The 17519-nt window shown below is 37.7% G+C and overlaps 1 protein-coding gene across 5 annotated transcripts in view; it reads left to right on the forward strand.

Annotated features, from left to right (window-relative positions):
- The window catches only part of SEC23A (SEC23 homolog A, COPII component), a 60200-nt gene that overhangs the window by 37654 nt on the left and 5027 nt on the right, over nucleotides 1–17519 (forward strand). For all 5 annotated transcript variants that reach the window (XM_081547817.1, XM_081547813.1, XM_081547815.1 and 2 more), the window contains 4 exons: nucleotides 1267–1428; nucleotides 6470–6556; nucleotides 8774–8929; nucleotides 10938–11003. In XM_081547817.1, the coding sequence (XP_081403943.1) occupies nucleotides 1267–1428; nucleotides 6470–6556; nucleotides 8774–8929; nucleotides 10938–11003 (471 nt within the window). The remainder of the gene's footprint in view (nucleotides 1–1266; nucleotides 1429–6469; nucleotides 6557–8773; nucleotides 8930–10937; nucleotides 11004–17519) is intronic.

Below are 17519 nucleotides of genomic sequence, written 5' to 3' on the forward strand. Positions count from 1 at the left end.
TGGATAGTGGAGTCTATTGTCTGTTGTTTTGGTAGATATTCTCAAAAGTATAGGTTTATATGATGAGTAATAGAGATAATATTTATTCAGCTGAGTATATTCGAAGTGCAAGTAATTTAGGAGATAAAGATGGTTGACATGGATTCTGTTTTCAAGGAGCTTTCATTTTGAAGGGTGAGATCTGAAATATATGTAAACAATGCAGAACAGAAAGTGAGACACAACACTACAAGAGAGACACAATATTTAAAGGAAACTTTAAAGAATCCTTCCAAATGGATTATTTGGTGTATCTTTATGGAAGAAGTGGTATTTTATTTTACCTTAACCTGGAAGGATGATTAATATTGAGATATTAACAAATTCAAAGTTTTGCTCCTCACAAAAACTTTGTTTAAAGCTTTGACCTTCTTTTCAGAGATACTTTTATTTTTTGAAAATATTTTATTGATCTGTAACCTAGAAACTCCATGTTTATAGGGGGAGACTTCCCCAAGTCTGTAGTTGAGATTTTGGAGAATTAGAATAAGGCAGAGTCTACTTGTCTTTATGGAGAAGGGAATGGCTACCCACTCCAGTATTCTTGTCTGGAGAATTCCATGGACAGAGGAGCCTGGCAGGCTATATATAGTCCATGGGGTCGAAAAGAATCAGGCACAACTAAGGAACTGTCACTCACTCACTTGTCTTAAGGGAGGCAACCCTTTGTGTTTTGAGAATTCTCGGACCTCACTTCATAGCAGAAAATAGTAAGGGAATCGAGGGCAGTAGTCTAAGTTATTGTTGTTTAGTCACTAAGTTGTGTCCAACTCTTTTGTGACCCTGTGGACTGTAGCCCACCAGACTCCTCTGTCCTTGGAATTCTCCAGGCAAGAATACTGGAGTGGATTGCCATTTCCTTCTCCACGGGATCTTCCATCCCAGGGATTGAAACTGTGTCTCCTGCATTGGCAGGCGGATTCTTTACCATTGAGGCACCAGGGAAGCCCTTAGTCTAAATATTTGACTTAGATCCAAACAAGCGGTTTTTGTCCCTAGTCTTGTTTTTCTTTTGAGTTATCTCTTTTACTTTTTGGTTGTTGTTGAGTTGCATTTTTAAGTAACTGATAAATATCATGGGTAAGATTCTGAGAAATACAATTTAGAATGTTCTTACTGTAAGTTGTTTTTTTGTATTAATGGTTGTAATCAAATGTGTTCATAGTAGTAAACTTCTGTTGCTGTATTACAATCAGTAAAAGCTATCTCGCATGTTTTATCTTGTAGTTTATGTTTCATTTAAGAAGATCTCCTTTCTTGCAAGTTTTTAACAATAGTCCTGATGAAAGTTCATATTATCGTCACCACTTTATGCGTCAAGACTTGACCCAGTCTCTCATCATGATTCAGCCTATTCTGTACGCTTATTCTTTTAGTGGACCACCAGAGGTAAGAGGGGTAGAAAAAGAAATTGGTTTTGTTACTGTGCTGTGTGCTATTAAGAAAGTAAAACAACTAGGTTTTTCTTGAAATATAGTTATTAAATGTAAGAATTTAATTCACGCACGAATCTCTTGTTATTCATATATTGTCAATATTTATGAGTGCTTACTATATGCTAGATAAAATGCTAGGCTATATTAAGAAATTATTAAAAAAATAAACAGGTATAAGAGACTTTTTATTTATTAAAAAAAATTTTTACAGACTTTTTAAAGATCATTTTATCTAGTCATTTGGTTGATAAAAATCCAATAGGGATCATGACTAGTCTTATGTCTTTACCAATGTCTGCAGGTAATGATGATTCTAGAAACTGTATTCCAGAGTTTAGTGTCTGTTAATTAGGGCATTCTATATAAACAAAACTTCTTGTTTTAATACAGTCCCATTCTCCTATAGTCTTTTGGAACATAAGATCAGTTCAGTTCAGTCGCTCAGTCGTGTCCGACTCGTTGCGACCCCATGAATTGCAGCACGCCAGGCCTCTCTGTCCATCACCAACTCCCGGAGTCTACCCAAACCCATGTCCATCGAGTCGGTGATGCCATCCAACCATCTCATCCTCTGTCGTCCCCTTCTCCTCCTACCCCCAATCCTACCCAGAATTAGGGTCTTTTCCAATGAGTCAACCCTTCGCATGAGGTGGCCAAAGTATTGGAGTTTCAGCTTCAACATCAGACCTTCCGATGAACACCCAGGATTGATCTCTTTTAGGGTGGATTGATTGGATCTCCTCGCAGTCCAAGAGACTCTCAAGAGTCTTCTCCAACACCACAGTTCAAAAGCATCAATTCTTCGGCGCTCAGCTTTCTTCACCGTCCAACTCTCACATCCACACATGACCACTGGAAAAACCATAGCCTTGACTAGACAGACCTTTGTTGGCAAAGTAATGTCTCTGCTTTTAAACATGCTATCTAGGTTGGCCATAACCTTCCTTCCAAGGAGTAAGCGTCTTTTAATTTCATGGCTGCAGTCACCATCAGCAGTGATTCTGGAGCCCCAAAAAATAAAGTCTGACACTGTTTCCACTGTTTCCCCATCTATTTCCCATGAAGTGATGGGACCAGATGCCATGATCTTAGTTTTCTGAATGTTGAGCTTTAAGCCAATTTTTTCACTCTCCTCTTTCACCTTCATCAAGAGGCTCTTTAGTTCTTCTTTACTTTCTGCCATAACGGTGGTGTCATCCGCATATCTGAGGCTATTGATATTTCTCCCGGAAATCTTGATTCCAGCTTGTGTTTCTTCCAGCCCAGCGTTTCTCATGATGTACTCTGCATATAAGTTAAATAAGCAGGGTGACAATATACAGCCTTGACGTACTCCTTTTCCTATTTGGAACCAGTCTGTTGTTCCGTGTCCAGTTCTAACTGTTGCTTCCTGACCTGCATACAGGTTTCTCAAGAGACAGGTCAGATGGTCTGGTATTCCCATCTCTTTCAGAATTTTGCACAGTTTATTGTGATCCACACAATCAAAGGCTTTGGCATAGTCAATAAAGCAGAAGTAGATGTTTTTCTGGAACTCTCTTGCTTTCTCGATGATCCAGCGGATATTGGCAATTTGATCTCTGGTTCCTCTGCCTTTTCTAAAACCAGCTTGAACATCTGGAAGTTCACGGTTCATGTATTGCTGAAGCCTGGCTTGAAGAATTTTGAGCATTACTTTAGTAGCGTGTGAGATGAGTGCAATTGTGTGGTAGTTTGAGCATTCTTTGGCATTGCCTTTCTTTGGGATTGGAACGAAAACTGACCTTTTCCAGTCCTGTGGCCACTGCTGAGTTTTCCAAATTTGCTGGCATATCGAGTGCAGCACTTTCACAGCATCACCTTTGAGGATTTGAAATAGCTCAACTGGAATTCCATCACCTCCACTAGCTTTGTTCGTAGTGATGCTTCCTAAGGCCCACTTGACTTCAGATTCCAGGATGTCTGGCTCTAGTTGAGTGATCACACCATCGTGATTATCTGGGTTGTGAAGATCTTTTTTGTACAGTTCTTCTGTGTATTCTTGCCACCTCTTCTTAATATCTTCTGCTTCTGTTAGGTCCATACCATTTCTGTCCTTTATCGAGCCTATCTTTGCATGAAATGTTCCTTTGGTATCTCTAATTTTCTTGAAGAGATCTCTAGTCTTTCCCAATCTGTTGTTTTCCTCTATTTCTTTGCACTGATCGCTGAGGAAGGCTTCCTTATCTCTCCTTGCTATTCTTTGGAACTCTGCATTGAGATGGGAATATCTTTCCTTTTCTCCTTTGCTTTTCACTTCTCTTCTCTTCCCAGCTATATGTAAGGCCTCCTCAGACAGCCGGATGGGTCATGGTGGAGAGGTCTGACAGAATGTGGTCCACTGGAGAAGGGCATGGCAAACCACTTTAGTATTCTTGCCTTGAGAACCCCATGAACAGTATGAAAAGGCAAAAAGATAGGACACTGAAAAATCAACTCCCCAGGTCAGTAGGTGCCCAATATGCTAATGGCAATCAGTGGAGAAATAACTCCAGAAAGAATGATGGGATGGAGCCAAAGCAAAAACGATACCCAACTGTGGATGTGACTGGTGATAGACGCAAATCCGATGCTGTAAAGAGCAATATTGCATAGGAACTTGGAATGTTAGGTCCATGAATCAAGGCAAATTGGAAGAGGTCAAACAGGAGATGGCAAGAGTGAACGTCGACATTCTAGGAATCAACGAACTAAGATGGACTGGAATGGGTGAATTTAACTCAGATGACCATTATATCTACTACTGTGGGCAAGAATCCCTTAGAAGAAATGGAGTAGCCATCATGGTCAACAAGAGTCCAAAATGCAGTACTTGGATGCAATCTCAAAAACGACAGAATGATCTCTGTTCGTTTCCAAGGCAAACCATTCAATATCACAGTAAGCCAAGTCTATGCCCCGACCAGAAACGCCGAAGAAGCTGAAGTTGAACGGTTCTATGAAGACCTACAAGACCTTCTAGAACTAACACCCAAAAAAGATGTCCTTTTCATTATAGGGGACTGGAATGCAAAAGTAGGAAGTCAAGAAACACCTGGCGTAACAGGCAAGTTTGGCCTTGGAGTACAGAATGAAGCAGGGCAAAGGCTAATAGAGTTTTGCCATGAGAACGCACTGGTCATAGCAAACACCCTATTCCAACAACACAAGAGAAGACTCTACACGTGGACATCACCAGATGGTCAACACCGAAATCAGGTTGATTATATTCTTTGTAGCCAAAGATGGAGAAGCTCTGTACAGTCAGCAAAAACAAGACCAGGAGCAGACTGTGGCTTAGATCATGAACTGCTTATTGCCAAATTCAGACTTAAATTGAAGAAAGTAGGGAAAACCACTAGTCCATTCAGGTATGACCTAGATCAAATCCCTTATGAGTATACAGTGGAAGTGACAAGTAGATTTAAGGGACTAGACCTGATGGACAGAGTGTCTGATGAACTATGGACAGAGGTTCGTGACATTGTACAGGAGACAGGGTTCAAGAAAATCCCCATGGAACATAAGATACAGTTGATTATAAAGATATATACTCAGAAAAATGATAAAGCTATCCATTTTACCTTCTTAGCAAACTGTCGCAATTATTTTAATATGTTTTCAAATAGGTAGTTTTTCTGTTTCATAATTAAAACAACCTGTTTACTTAAAAGTGTGTAATGACTATATTTGAAAATAATAACTTTAGGAAGGGTCAGTATAAAGAGAATGTAATATCTATTGGTTAATGATCTCTAATGCTGCCTTTATTTACTTTAGTAAAAAAATAGTGGGTAAAAAGTTATATTTTGTTGCTGTTTTTTAAAGTAATTTGTCATAGTTTTTACTTTTCTAGAAAATGCATTTTTAATTGGTCTAGCTATACATTTGGTCTCATAGTTGTTTGAAAGAGGAAAGTAAGTTTTAGAAATACCTTTTTTTTTTTTAATTTCATAGTAATATATGTAAGTTGTAAACATCTGGAAAATGTCAAAAAGTGTTTAGAAGAAAAATGGAATCCCACTGCCTGCTCCTGTCAAATTCCAAACTCTCCATTTAATCCATGAATCCCATTCATTTCTTAGGGCTTTTGCATTTGAAGTTATCCTCTTTCTCTTCTGCATTGTCACTTCTCTCATCATGATCATTCTCATTAACATAGAAACCTTAGTGTCACTCCTGTTAAACAAAAGCCCCTGGACTTCACATTGTCTCTTAATTGCCGCCTCATTGCTCTGGTCCCAGTCACAGCTAAACACAGAGAGTTACTTGTTGTCTATATGTTCCCATGTTACATTCTCTTCTCAACCTATATTAGTCAGACTCTTGTCCCTGAGATTATTCTGAAACAACTCTTATCAAGGCCACCAAGCCCTCATCTTGCTGGAACTCACCACAGCATTTACCCAGTGAGGACTCTCCTTGAAAATCTTTTGCTCTAGGCTTCTCCAAAGCCTACAGCACCTACTGGTTTTCCTCCTCCTCACTGCCTGTTCCTTCTCAGACTCCCCTGCTGGCGTCTCCCTTTCTGAACTCTAAATGTTGGTGTGCTCCGGGCTCAGTCTCTGGCTTCTGTAGATTCCCTTGAAGCAGTGCAGTCTAATAACATAACTCTAATTGCCATCTTCATGGATGTGATACCCAAATTTATGTCAGTTCAGGCCGCTTCCTTCTATTTCATATTCAGAACTATGATTCCATCTCCAAATTTTCTCTGTCCCAAGCCTTTCCCCTCTCACTCAGTGGTGCCGCACACCATCAGACTTAGGAGTCATCTCTGATTTCCTCTTGACTAGACTCTATTTTCAATTGTTATTTCAGTTTAGCAATTCCTCAGAAAATTAAATTGAAACATCCTTTGAGAATTCATAATAGCAAGAGGTTTTAAGTAGTAAGATAAAGATTTAAAAAATTTAAAAGATCCTAAAAAGATCAATTTTGTATTTTTAAGTAAGTAATTTTTCCTTCTTCCTCTTTCATTATTATCCTCACATCAGCCGGTTCTTCTTGATAGCAGCAGCATTCTTGCAGATCGTATTCTCCTCATGGACACATTTTTCCAGATTTTGATTTATCACGGTGAGGTAAGATTCCCTTGTGTTTAAAGCTATGCACGTAGTTTCAGTAAAGTCTTTTAATTCGTATTGCTAGAAGCTTTCCTCCCTTTACTATATGACTAGTGTCTCCTCTATGATAAACTTTATTTCCACTTTTATTAAGTTATGTGTAAAATGTGATTCTTCCTTTTGTGAATTTTTAGACTTAATTTGCAGTTGACCTGTCTGTGGTTATTTTGTCTGTTTGTCTGCACATAATTGGAGAAATGAATTTTATACAAAGCATAGCTGTGAAAGTAAAACTGAGCATATCATACTTTTGGGTTTTACCTGAAGACATTGAGAGGGGAAAAGTCAGTAGGTGGGCTTTCCTTTTTATTATTTCATGTAACCATTTAAAAAGTATTCTGGGACTTCCCTGGTGGTCCAGTGGTTAAGACTCCATACTCCCAGTGCAGGGGGCCTAGGTTTTATCCCTGGTCCGGGAGCTAGAGCCTGCATGGTGCAACTAAAACCTGACACAGACCCCATCCGCACCCCCCAAATATGCCACATGAAGTATTTAAAGTAAAAAAAAGAAATTTCAGTTGATCTTAAAGATTCATTTAAAGCACGAGCTAGTTAAAATTTATAACTTAATTGGATTGGTAAATGATTGAAAAGAGCAGCAATTGAGTTTAATCTAGGTTATTTAGCATAACTCTGTTCATTCCTGTATTTATTCATTCAGGCAGTATTTAAGTGCTTCCTCTGTATAAGAAAGTACTGAAATCTAGATGCTTTGAGAGATACAGATCTCCTTTTTCATGAACTTATACTCAAGCTTATAGTCTAGTATTCAGTAACTTGTGCAGGTATATTTTTCCAGTGTTATAACTGTAAATGATTTTAGATTTGCACTGTAATAGGGAAGGGGCTTTCCAGGCGGCACTAGTGGTAAAGAACCCACCTGCCAGTGCAGGAGACATAAGAGACATAACCCAGGGTTTGATCCTGGAGGAAGGCAAGCAATCCACTCCAGTATTCTTGCCTGGAGAATCCCATGGACAGAGAAGCCTGGAGGTCTGCAGTCCATAACGTTTCTAAGAGTCAGATGCCACTGAAGTGACTTGGCACGCATGTACTCAGGGAAGATCTTATTCAAAATATCATTTTAAATACATGGGACTTTTAAAGACCTATTGATTATTATTTTTAATTGATACCAGTTACTAGAACTATGTAGCTTTTAAGAATAATGCCTGTGATACTAGCTCTGTGACAGAGCTAGGTTTTTGATGATTTCTTTTGTCTTTCGGTAGTTTTATTTCTTCAAATAGCTCATTAACATGCCTAAATGAGAAATCAGAAATTCAGATGACTGTTGCTCTGTTAAATATAGAGATATAAAGATACGCATTGATTGATTCAATTAACTTAGAAATCAAGCCAGGTTAAATCTTTGGATGATTTAATTAAATGGCATTTTGGAGTCATTTACCTTAATAAAAGTTGATTAATAAAATCAATATTTTTACCTTAAAAAATATTGATTCAGATGCTCTTTTATAGGTATATTATCTTTATAATATTATTGCTATTATTATTAAAGTTTTTACCTTTATGTATCTTGTGAGAATGTAACTCCATTGGTAAAGATTCATAATAAGAGGTAATTAATTTTGAAGTCTCTAGGAAATGTTCTGTACCAGAAATCCCCTTTATTTATCATAAGCTTAGGTAGATACCTTTTTATTGTTGTTGTTCAGTTGCTAAGTCATGTCCGACTCTTTGCGACCCCATGGCCTATAGCCCACCAGGCTCCTCTGTCCTTGGAATTCTCCAGGCAACAATTCTAGGGTGAGTTGCTGTTTCCTTCTCCACGGGATCTTCCTGACCCAGGGATTGAACCCTTGTCTCCTGCATTGATTTGTGGATTCTTTACCACTGAGCCACCTGGGAAGCCCAGTGATACCTTTTAGCTAACTTTAATATGATAACTTTAACATAATAAGTTTTAAAATTTTTCTTCATTATTATTTGTTTTTACTTTTAAAGAAGAAATATCCTAATTTTGTATCTGTTTACTCAAGAATACTGAAATTAGTATTTGTAGCTTAAAAAAATTAGTAACTTAAAAATAAATGGGATAATATTCTATGATTTTCTTATTTTCTGACGATTGTTTCATTTGAAAAAAAAAACTTAAAATTTTTGGTTAGGCAAGAAAAAAAGTAATAATTCCTTTAATCATTTTAAAATTAGACCATAGCTCAGTGGCGCAAGTCAGGATACCAGGACATGCCAGAATATGAAAATTTCCGCCACCTTCTGCAAGCCCCAGTGGATGATGCCCAGGAAATCCTTCACTCCAGGTTTCCAATGCCCAGATACATTGACACTGAACATGGGGGCAGCCAGGTAATACTCTTCATTTGTTTGCATGTGTGTTGCTGATTTTACAATGAATTGTTCTTATTTGCCTTCTGACGTTAGTTTGAATAGACTGCTTCACCAGGTAAATGAAAAGGAGAGAGATGGGCTGATGGTTTCCAGAGGAAGGTGTGCTTTCTTCCTGCCTTAGTTTTGAGAGCAGAGCAGTAAGATCATTGACTAGCTGACTACAGGTGGTGGTTTCTCCCATCTTCTTCCTCCAGCTCCGCTCTAGTAAAGAGCCAGGGTGGTGTTTTGGTGGTATGCTAGCTTTAGTTGAGCAAGTAGATATGAACAGCTTAGGAAATAATTTAGTGTACTTTTCTCAGATCTCTTTGTTTACTGATAAAGTCTATGAATATGAAGTTTGTGGTAACATAAATTTTGTTTTCCTCATTCTATCATTTCACTTTTCTAGAAAATGTCATGTGATAGGAAAGCATTATGGCATTATAAAAAGGTGTGTAATTTTTACAGTTATGAGGGCTAAATAAGGTACATATACATGTACATATAGCCCTTTTTAGCCTTACAGAAGACTCAATTAGGACCCCATAACATTCACTCATTTTTTTTTCTGTTTTTTAAAAAAAAATTTTTTTATTTATTATTTTTGGCCACACTGGGTCTTTGTTGCTACGTGGGCTTTTCTCTAGTTGTAGTGAGCGGGTACTACTCTGTAGTTCTGGTGCACAGGCTTCTCATCGTGGGGGCTTCTCTTGTTGTGGAGCATGGGCTCTACTAGGGTGTGCGGGCTGTAGTAGTTGTGGCACATGGGTTTAGTAGTTGTGGCTCCCAGGCTTTAGAACACAGGCTCAACAGTTGTGGCACACGGGCTTAGTTGCTCCATGGCATGTGGGATCTTCCCAAACTGGGGATTGAACCCGTGTCTCCTGCACTGGCAGGTGGATTCTTTACCACTGAGCCCCTAGGAAAGCCCAACTGTTGAATCACTTTTACTGCTGCCTTTTAATTCTTATTAGAGGTATATAAATTAATTATAGGTTATTGTAAATTTTTTTCACTTGTTCCTAAAAGCAAGCACAGACCTTGCTTTGTTTATTGATGTATCCCTAGTGCCTAGCACAGTATTACAAAATAGGTAGTAGATATCAGTAACTATTATTCAGAAATGATAGCAATTATTATTAGGGTTTTACTGTATTTATAATAGAAGTTTCTCTACCCTATTGAGAATTTGCAAAGCTGATAACACTTGACATAACTTCTCTCATTTGATTCTCTAGCAGTCCTATTGTCGTTTGCATTTTACAGATAATAAAACTGAGACTTAGGTTACTTGTGGCCAAGGAAAACTGTAAATGGAGGAATTGGGATTTGAATCCAGATGTCCTTTAGAAGTAGAAAAAGATTTTGTATGGTACTAAATTTCAAATGATAGAACTGTCTTGTTCTTTTAATGTGAAATAATAATTTATGAATTGTTCTCTCATTGATGTCTCCCCACATGTAGTGCTATATTTCTTTTTAATTCTGGTTATTATTTCATGATGATAAGGCATAGTGGATTGATGGCCAAAATGTTGGGCGTGTGCTCTTATGGAATAGCCTGCAGTTTGAAAAAGTTTGAGAGTCATTGTTTAAAGTGAAAGAGCATGTAGAGACTTTGAACCTTTGGAGACTTTGAACCTTTGTTGATGTTTCAGACCAGGCGTTTGGTAAATGTCACACTAACTTTGTCATAATTGTTGCATACATAATCTTTATATGCTGAATTTTGAATTCTACAATTTGTATTTGTTACTGTAAATGTTATTATTACGTATGATTTGGAGAGGTTACACTTATTTGTGGTATACAGTGGCCTACATATTTCAAGATTTATCTCATTTTTTTAAAGTTTCATTTTAATAAAATTAATTTTATGAAAACATATTAAATGGAATTGATTTTGTATGGCATAATGTATTTGTTTAGCCTATATTAACCAAATCTTATATTTGATGGATAATATTATTTCTCCTTTGCTTTTAAGGCTCGTTTCCTGCTTTCGAAGGTTAACCCCTCACAGACTCATAATAATATGTATGCCTGGGGACAGGTAAGTGTAAATAGCAAATCGTGGAAATTATCTCTGTGTTTTTTATAGTTCTTTATTTTAGTGAAAGCTACATTTTTTGCCTTTGTTTTTGGTAATGGTTTCTGTTGGAAAAGTAATAAAAAAAAAAGAGGTGAAAATAGAATTAGCATTTGGTGACACCACAGAAAATACAAAAGTGATTATATATCAAATATATAGAACCCTTTCATATTCCAAGCTTAATGTGTTTCCCTTGAGACAAAAAGCAATAAAGTGTATAATAAATGAACTAGAAGGTGATGATTTAGACTTAATGCTAGGCTATGAACCACAAAAGGCCACAGTACGCTGGGAGTGGTCAGGGATTGTGGTTGAACAAGAGAGGCTGGAGGCCTGGACATCATTATCAATATATTTTAATTTGGTAGAAATTCTACCTCTTGATACGCTATATCACCATTTATCAAGTGTCCAATCTGCAGGACTCTATATTGGTTACTTCAGGATCCCAGCTATCATCCCTGCCTTTGAAGAGCTTGTAGTCTAGTATTAGAAATAAAACACATACCTAAGTCGTTAAAAATACAAGGCAGAGTGGGTTGTGTGCTTTTAGGAAAATTTAAGTGTTATGAGGGGATAGAGGAGAAGGAGGGGAAAGGGTCACATGATGGCAGAAGAAGAGATATTTCCTTTAGAGTGCTTATTATTCCAATAAGTAGAAATTGTGTGAGGAAAAGAATTCTAGGTAGATGACAGTATGGACTAAGATAAAGAGTATATGTCAGGATGAATAGTAGAACAATAAACTGGAAATGTAATTGTGCAGTCAGTTATGGAGGCTCTTGAATATCAGGCTGAGGACTGAGGAGCTGAGTTTTTATTTGCTAAGTTATGGAATGTCATTGAAGGTTTTTGCCCAGAGGGCCAATTTTGAGTCTTGGATTATATGGTTGAATCTTAAGATTAATTGGAAGCAGTCTGTAAGTTGGAACTGTTTCTTCTGAAATAATCCAAGTGAGAGAGAAAGAAGATGAGATGGTGAAAAGGAATAGATTTGAGTTATATTCCGAGAAGAGACTCAGTGAGATTTGATTAGCAGTTGCAGGAAAGTAAAACTTACTCTGGGACAAGACAGCTGTATGCAAAATCTAAATTCTGATTGGGTTCTGGATTAGAGTAAACAGCTTATAAAAAACATAATTGGGATGACTTGTGAAATATATAGACTATATGTCAGATACTAGTATAGTAACAAATTTCTTAAGAGTTATTATGGTGTTGTAGTTATGTAGGCGATTGTCCTTGATCTTGGGAGATATATCCTAAAGTGTTTGACGATAAAATATTGTGATATCTTCAACTTGCAAAAATGATTCAACAAGAAGAAAAAAAAAAGGAAAAATAGATACAAACAAAATGTGGCAAAATGTTCATCATTAATTTTAAGTTTAGTGCTGTGTTGGTATTCATTGTACTTTTTTCTAAGGTTTGAATTTTTGAAAAATAGTTGAGGGAGAACAAGGTAGTAAGGAGTTTTAAGCCTGGGTAACTGAGGACAACATGTGCCATTAAGAATGAAAATGAAAAGAAAACGTTTTAGACCTTGAGTTTGAGATACCATCTAGATGCCCAAATGAGTAGGTTGTTGAAAATTTGGGTTTAGCGATCAGGGCAAGGATTAGACAAGTGATACTTAAAGCCATCACAGTGGATGCTTGTCCAAGAGAGACTAGAGAGGCAAAGGAAGGATGAGATAGAACCTTGAGGAAGTACAAGAGGTAGGAGTATTTTATATGTAGTCAGAGAAGTGGAAGGAAAATGAGAGGAACACCATGTCTTAAATGGTGAGGGAGAACTTTATAGAAGGAAGAAGAAGGGAGTAACAAATACTGAGATGCTGCAGATATTTGATTTGAGGACTAGGCAGTTATTTGTGCCCTTGCTAAAGCAGTTTTAATACAGTCATTGTGTAGAGGATAGATTGTTAAAGAATTAATGAGTGGTGAAGAAGTGGAGGTCATTAAGTGTAAATGATTCTTTTGCAAATTTAGCCTGAATGAATAGTAGAAGGATGATTGTTATTAGAGTAACGGCACAAAACTTATTGGTAGACTTAAGTGTAAGGAGCTAATGTTGGGGAGACACAGAAGAACAGTGTATGGATGTTTAAGATCCTCAGAAGGAGACACTGTGATCACATTATGTGGAGTTTAAGCACTGGTAGGGAGGCAGGGGAGAAGCCAATGGCACCCCACTCCAGTACTTTTGCCTGGAAAATCCCATGGATGGAGGAGCCTGGTAGGCTGCAGTCCATGGGGTCACGAAGAGTCGGACACGACTGAGTGACTTCACTTTCACTTTTCACTTTCATGTGTTGGAGAAGGAAATGGCAACCCACTCCAGTGTTCTTGCCTGGAGAATCCCAGGGATGGCGGTGCCTGGTGGGTTGCCGTCTGTGGAGTCGCACAGAGGCAGACACCACTGAAGCGACTTAGCAGCAGCAGCAGCAGGGAGGCAGGACATTTCTTTCTGCAAAAGCAAAGAGTGAAAAGAAGGGTGAAGACAGAAGGATTTTGAGGTAGAGAGGAAAACTCGCATTGGAGAAGCCTGTTCTTTTCAGTAATATATTATTTGCTAGAGTGAGAAATTCTGGGGTTAAGGACTAGATAACAGACCAGGTTAAAAACAGCTGTAAGAAATATAAGAAAGCAATAGAGGATGAATAAAAGACTTACAGTAGTGATGAGGGTCCATTTTATTTACTAACAATTTCTTGAGCATGGTTCCATAATGTTCTTTAGCCATACTGTGTTGTTAGGCATTGCATCAAAGATGAAAGAACTGCGGCTAATTTAGAACTAGAGGTAAGAAAGATGGACACAGCAAAGAGAGTAGAATATTTGAGAGCATTGTTAAACAACTGACTATGGGGCCCAGGCTGGTTAGAAGAAAGCAATAATTGGAATTCAGGCCCTTTTCTTTGAATATAGTGAGTGAATGAGTGAAATTTGCTCAATTGTGTCCGACTCTTTGCGACCCCGTGGACTATACAGTCCATGGAATTCTCCAGGCCAGAATACTGAAGTGGGTAGCCTTTCCCTTCTCCAGGGGATCTTCCCAATGCAGGGATCGAACTCAGGTCTCCTGCATTGCGGACGGATTCTTTTACCAGCTGAGCCACAAGGGAAGCCCAAGAATACTGGAGTGGGTAGCCTATCCCTTCTCCAGGGGATCTTCCCGATCCAGGAATCAAACCAGGCTCTCCTGCATTGCAGGCAGATTCTTTACCAACTGAGCTATGAGGGAAGTCCTTTGAATATAGAGGTGCCTCAAAAGTTTGCCTTGAATTCTCTACATTTTAGAGAATTTTCTCTGGGTGATTGTACCCATTCCTGTGGCTTCAGCTTTTGTTTGAGTCTTAACTTGTAAGTCTCCGTCTTTGCTTAGGCTTCACAGTGACCTGCAGACTGGAGTTTCTATAACCACCAGGTGCAGAGCACTTGAGTTTCCTGTAGACATTTCATAAGCAGCATGCCCCCACTTGAGCTCTTTCATACCATCTTGCACTTACTGACTTGCAGGTTTTTTACAGAGGAGCCCACCATTCTCTCAGTTGTCAGGGCTTAGAACTTTAGTCATGTACATTTTCTCCCTTCTGCCCCTAATGATTGACTTATTTTCCCTGGCCATTCCCTCCTTTCCCCGTCGCTAATCAAGGTCAGGCCCTTGTTACTGTTCACATAGACTGTTGGAATTACCTGCCGGCACCGCTTCAGCCTTGTCCTCCCATTTTGGCACTGGTTAAAGTGGTCTCCCTAAAACAGTTCTAAGTCCAAAGCACTGCCTGGAAATCTTTAATAACCCCTCTATTGAGTTACTGAAAGCTCTATATTGCTATTGAGGGTCCTTTGTGGTGTGCTCCACATAGCTTTGCCCACTTTTAGCTACTGTTTAGTCTTTTTAATCAAACTGGTCTTCTTACTGCGTTCTAAGTATCCTGAGCATGTAACTTGCCCTTGTCACTGCTAGTCACACATAGCAGCCATCCCTCAAGGCTCAGTTTTAAAAGTTTACTGACTCCATGAAACTTTTTCTGTGATTGTATGACCGGATATTGTGGAATATCCCTGACCCTTCATTCCCCTCTCTTTCCCCATCTATTTCTGATGGCACTTATTTTTCCTGTTAGAATATAAATTATTTGAGGATAATAACTGTGTCACTTTCATTTTTGACTTTCCACAGTACCTTAAACATTAGCACATATTGACTATAATACATCTGCACAGGACAATAGAGATTAGAGTAGGGGAGTCTGTGGAGATGCTTTAGGAGTTAAGAAGCTTTTGTGATATAGATAGATAAATTGAGTCCGTGGTCTAAAAGTTCGCAAAAGTGAGGAGGTTTTTTTATAGCAAGGAAAGGAACTTACTCCTGGAAATTGTTCAAAGGGTACATAGAACATGTGAGAAAAATTTGTCTCCGCATAATACATGTACATATAGATTTTCAATATCATCCCTCACCATCTTCCACTTGGCAGGAGGGAACAAAAAGCCAAGTATAATACTGTGATGTGGAACTTTGGACTACAGGATGTCCATGAGTTAGCCTTTCTTTTATACTTTAGTCAGTTGAGTATTGGTTTTGGTTCTGGATCCCACAAGTTAAGAGGAACTTATTTAAGAGAAGAAAATCACAAGAATATAGAAAATATAGCACCAATAAATAGAGTTAATGAAAATAGTAAATAATCAATATGAAGGGGAAGTTAAAGGATACTTTAAAACAGTATTCATCAGGGGTCGTTTATCAATTGCCGTAGGGACTAGGTGAACAAATGAGTGAAATGGCTGCATATAAGAGACCCTGTCACACCCATGGTGGATTCATGTCAATGTATGGCAAAACAAATACAATATTGTAAAGTTAAAAAATAGATAAATAAACTAATTTTAAAAAATGAAAAAAAAAAAAAGAGACCCTGTCAGTCTCAGTGTCAGAAAGCAGTACCTGAGGCAGGGGGCTATGGCAGACTAGGGTTTATGGGGAGGGTCCACAGATCTTTTTCTAAAGGGAGTGGTTGCTCCTCCCCTCCAGATGACTGTTGCTGTTCACGTAATTCAATTAACAAAGTGTTGTGAGCTCACGTTATGAAGTCCAAATAAAACATAGCTCCTTGTGGCTGAATTTCTGCATTAAGAAATCATGGCTTAGTTCTTGGAAATAATGACTTGTTCTTTGCTTTGGGGGATTTAAATTACAATGTGGAGATGTAGATGGAAGGCTTATAAAGAACCTGTTGAGCTGGCTTAAATGTTAGGGCTCTTGTTTATGCCTCTAATGTTCCTATTTTCAGGCAGTAATAATTAAGTTCCAGTTTAATTATTATAGGTTATATTATTATAACCTATGGGTGAATTGAGGTGGAAAACCATCATGGATGTATTTTAAAAAGAAAAAGGGTACAGTTGAAAAACTGAGATCAATCAACTGGAAATTTTTGATAAGATTGAATTGAGCATTAGTATTTATCATTTCAAATAAGATCACAGTATATAAATTAGAAAACCCATATATATTTTGTCTGGTCTAGGAGAAATAGATCTGGGATTGGGTGAATTGAGGTGGAAAGGCATCAATCCATGTGTCATTCTGGGCTGGTAGTTGAAAACTCTGCAAGTTACCAAACTTCCCCATGCCTTCTTTCCTTATCTATTGTAGAGTTTAATGACACATACTTGATATGCCCAGTAATGCTCAGTAAATATTAGTTATTAGTTTTCCTTGTTGTCACTGGAGAAAACAGTCTCTCTCTAAAGATATTTAAGATAGGAAAGAAAACCTATAATAATATAACCTGTAATAATTAAACTGAAACTTAATTATTACTGCCTGGAAATAGGAACATTAGAGGCATAAATAAGAGCCCTAACATTTTAAGCCAGACCCTGAAGGAGGGAGATCATTTCATTGGGTGACTATGATGGAGAAGGAAATCCCAGGCCAAGGAACAAACATGCATATTGTTTATCTTATTCACTCATTCATTTATCCATCCACCCATCCATCTATTCAATTTTGAAAGCTGTCGTCTTTGGAGAAACCTAAATATGCTTAGTTGTTATTAAATGAGTTCTTTTTATTCATTTGATAAAACCTTGTTCAAATATTTGCAATCATTCGGTTAAATTATATCCTTACACTGTATGGTGGTTTTAATTACGTTATCAGGTCTGTCTCTCCTTAGGTTATTTTATAAAGTTTTTTCCTCAAAGAGGCAGTTAAAAGCAGTGTGGATTTCTTCTCATTATTACATTTTAGAAAATATAATAATCTTTTCCAGAAATGCATCTGGTTTAGGAAAATTTAAGAATTAGTCATAGTTATACCTTTAGGGGAAGCTGGCATTTGATCCTATCTTTTATGAATAGAATCTTATGAAAACAAAACAACTCCTTTTAGATTGGTTCCAAACTATTTGAAAGATCTTTCAGTCTGTGTTGAATTAGTTCATGTGTCTAAAAACGATAAAAT

This window comes from Giraffa tippelskirchi, chromosome 12 (assembly GCF_054371585.1).
Source record: "Giraffa tippelskirchi isolate mGirTip1 chromosome 12, T2T-mGirTip1v1.2.pri, whole genome shotgun sequence".
In the NCBI taxonomy this organism is placed as follows: Eukaryota; Metazoa; Chordata; class Mammalia; order Artiodactyla; family Giraffidae; genus Giraffa; species Giraffa tippelskirchi.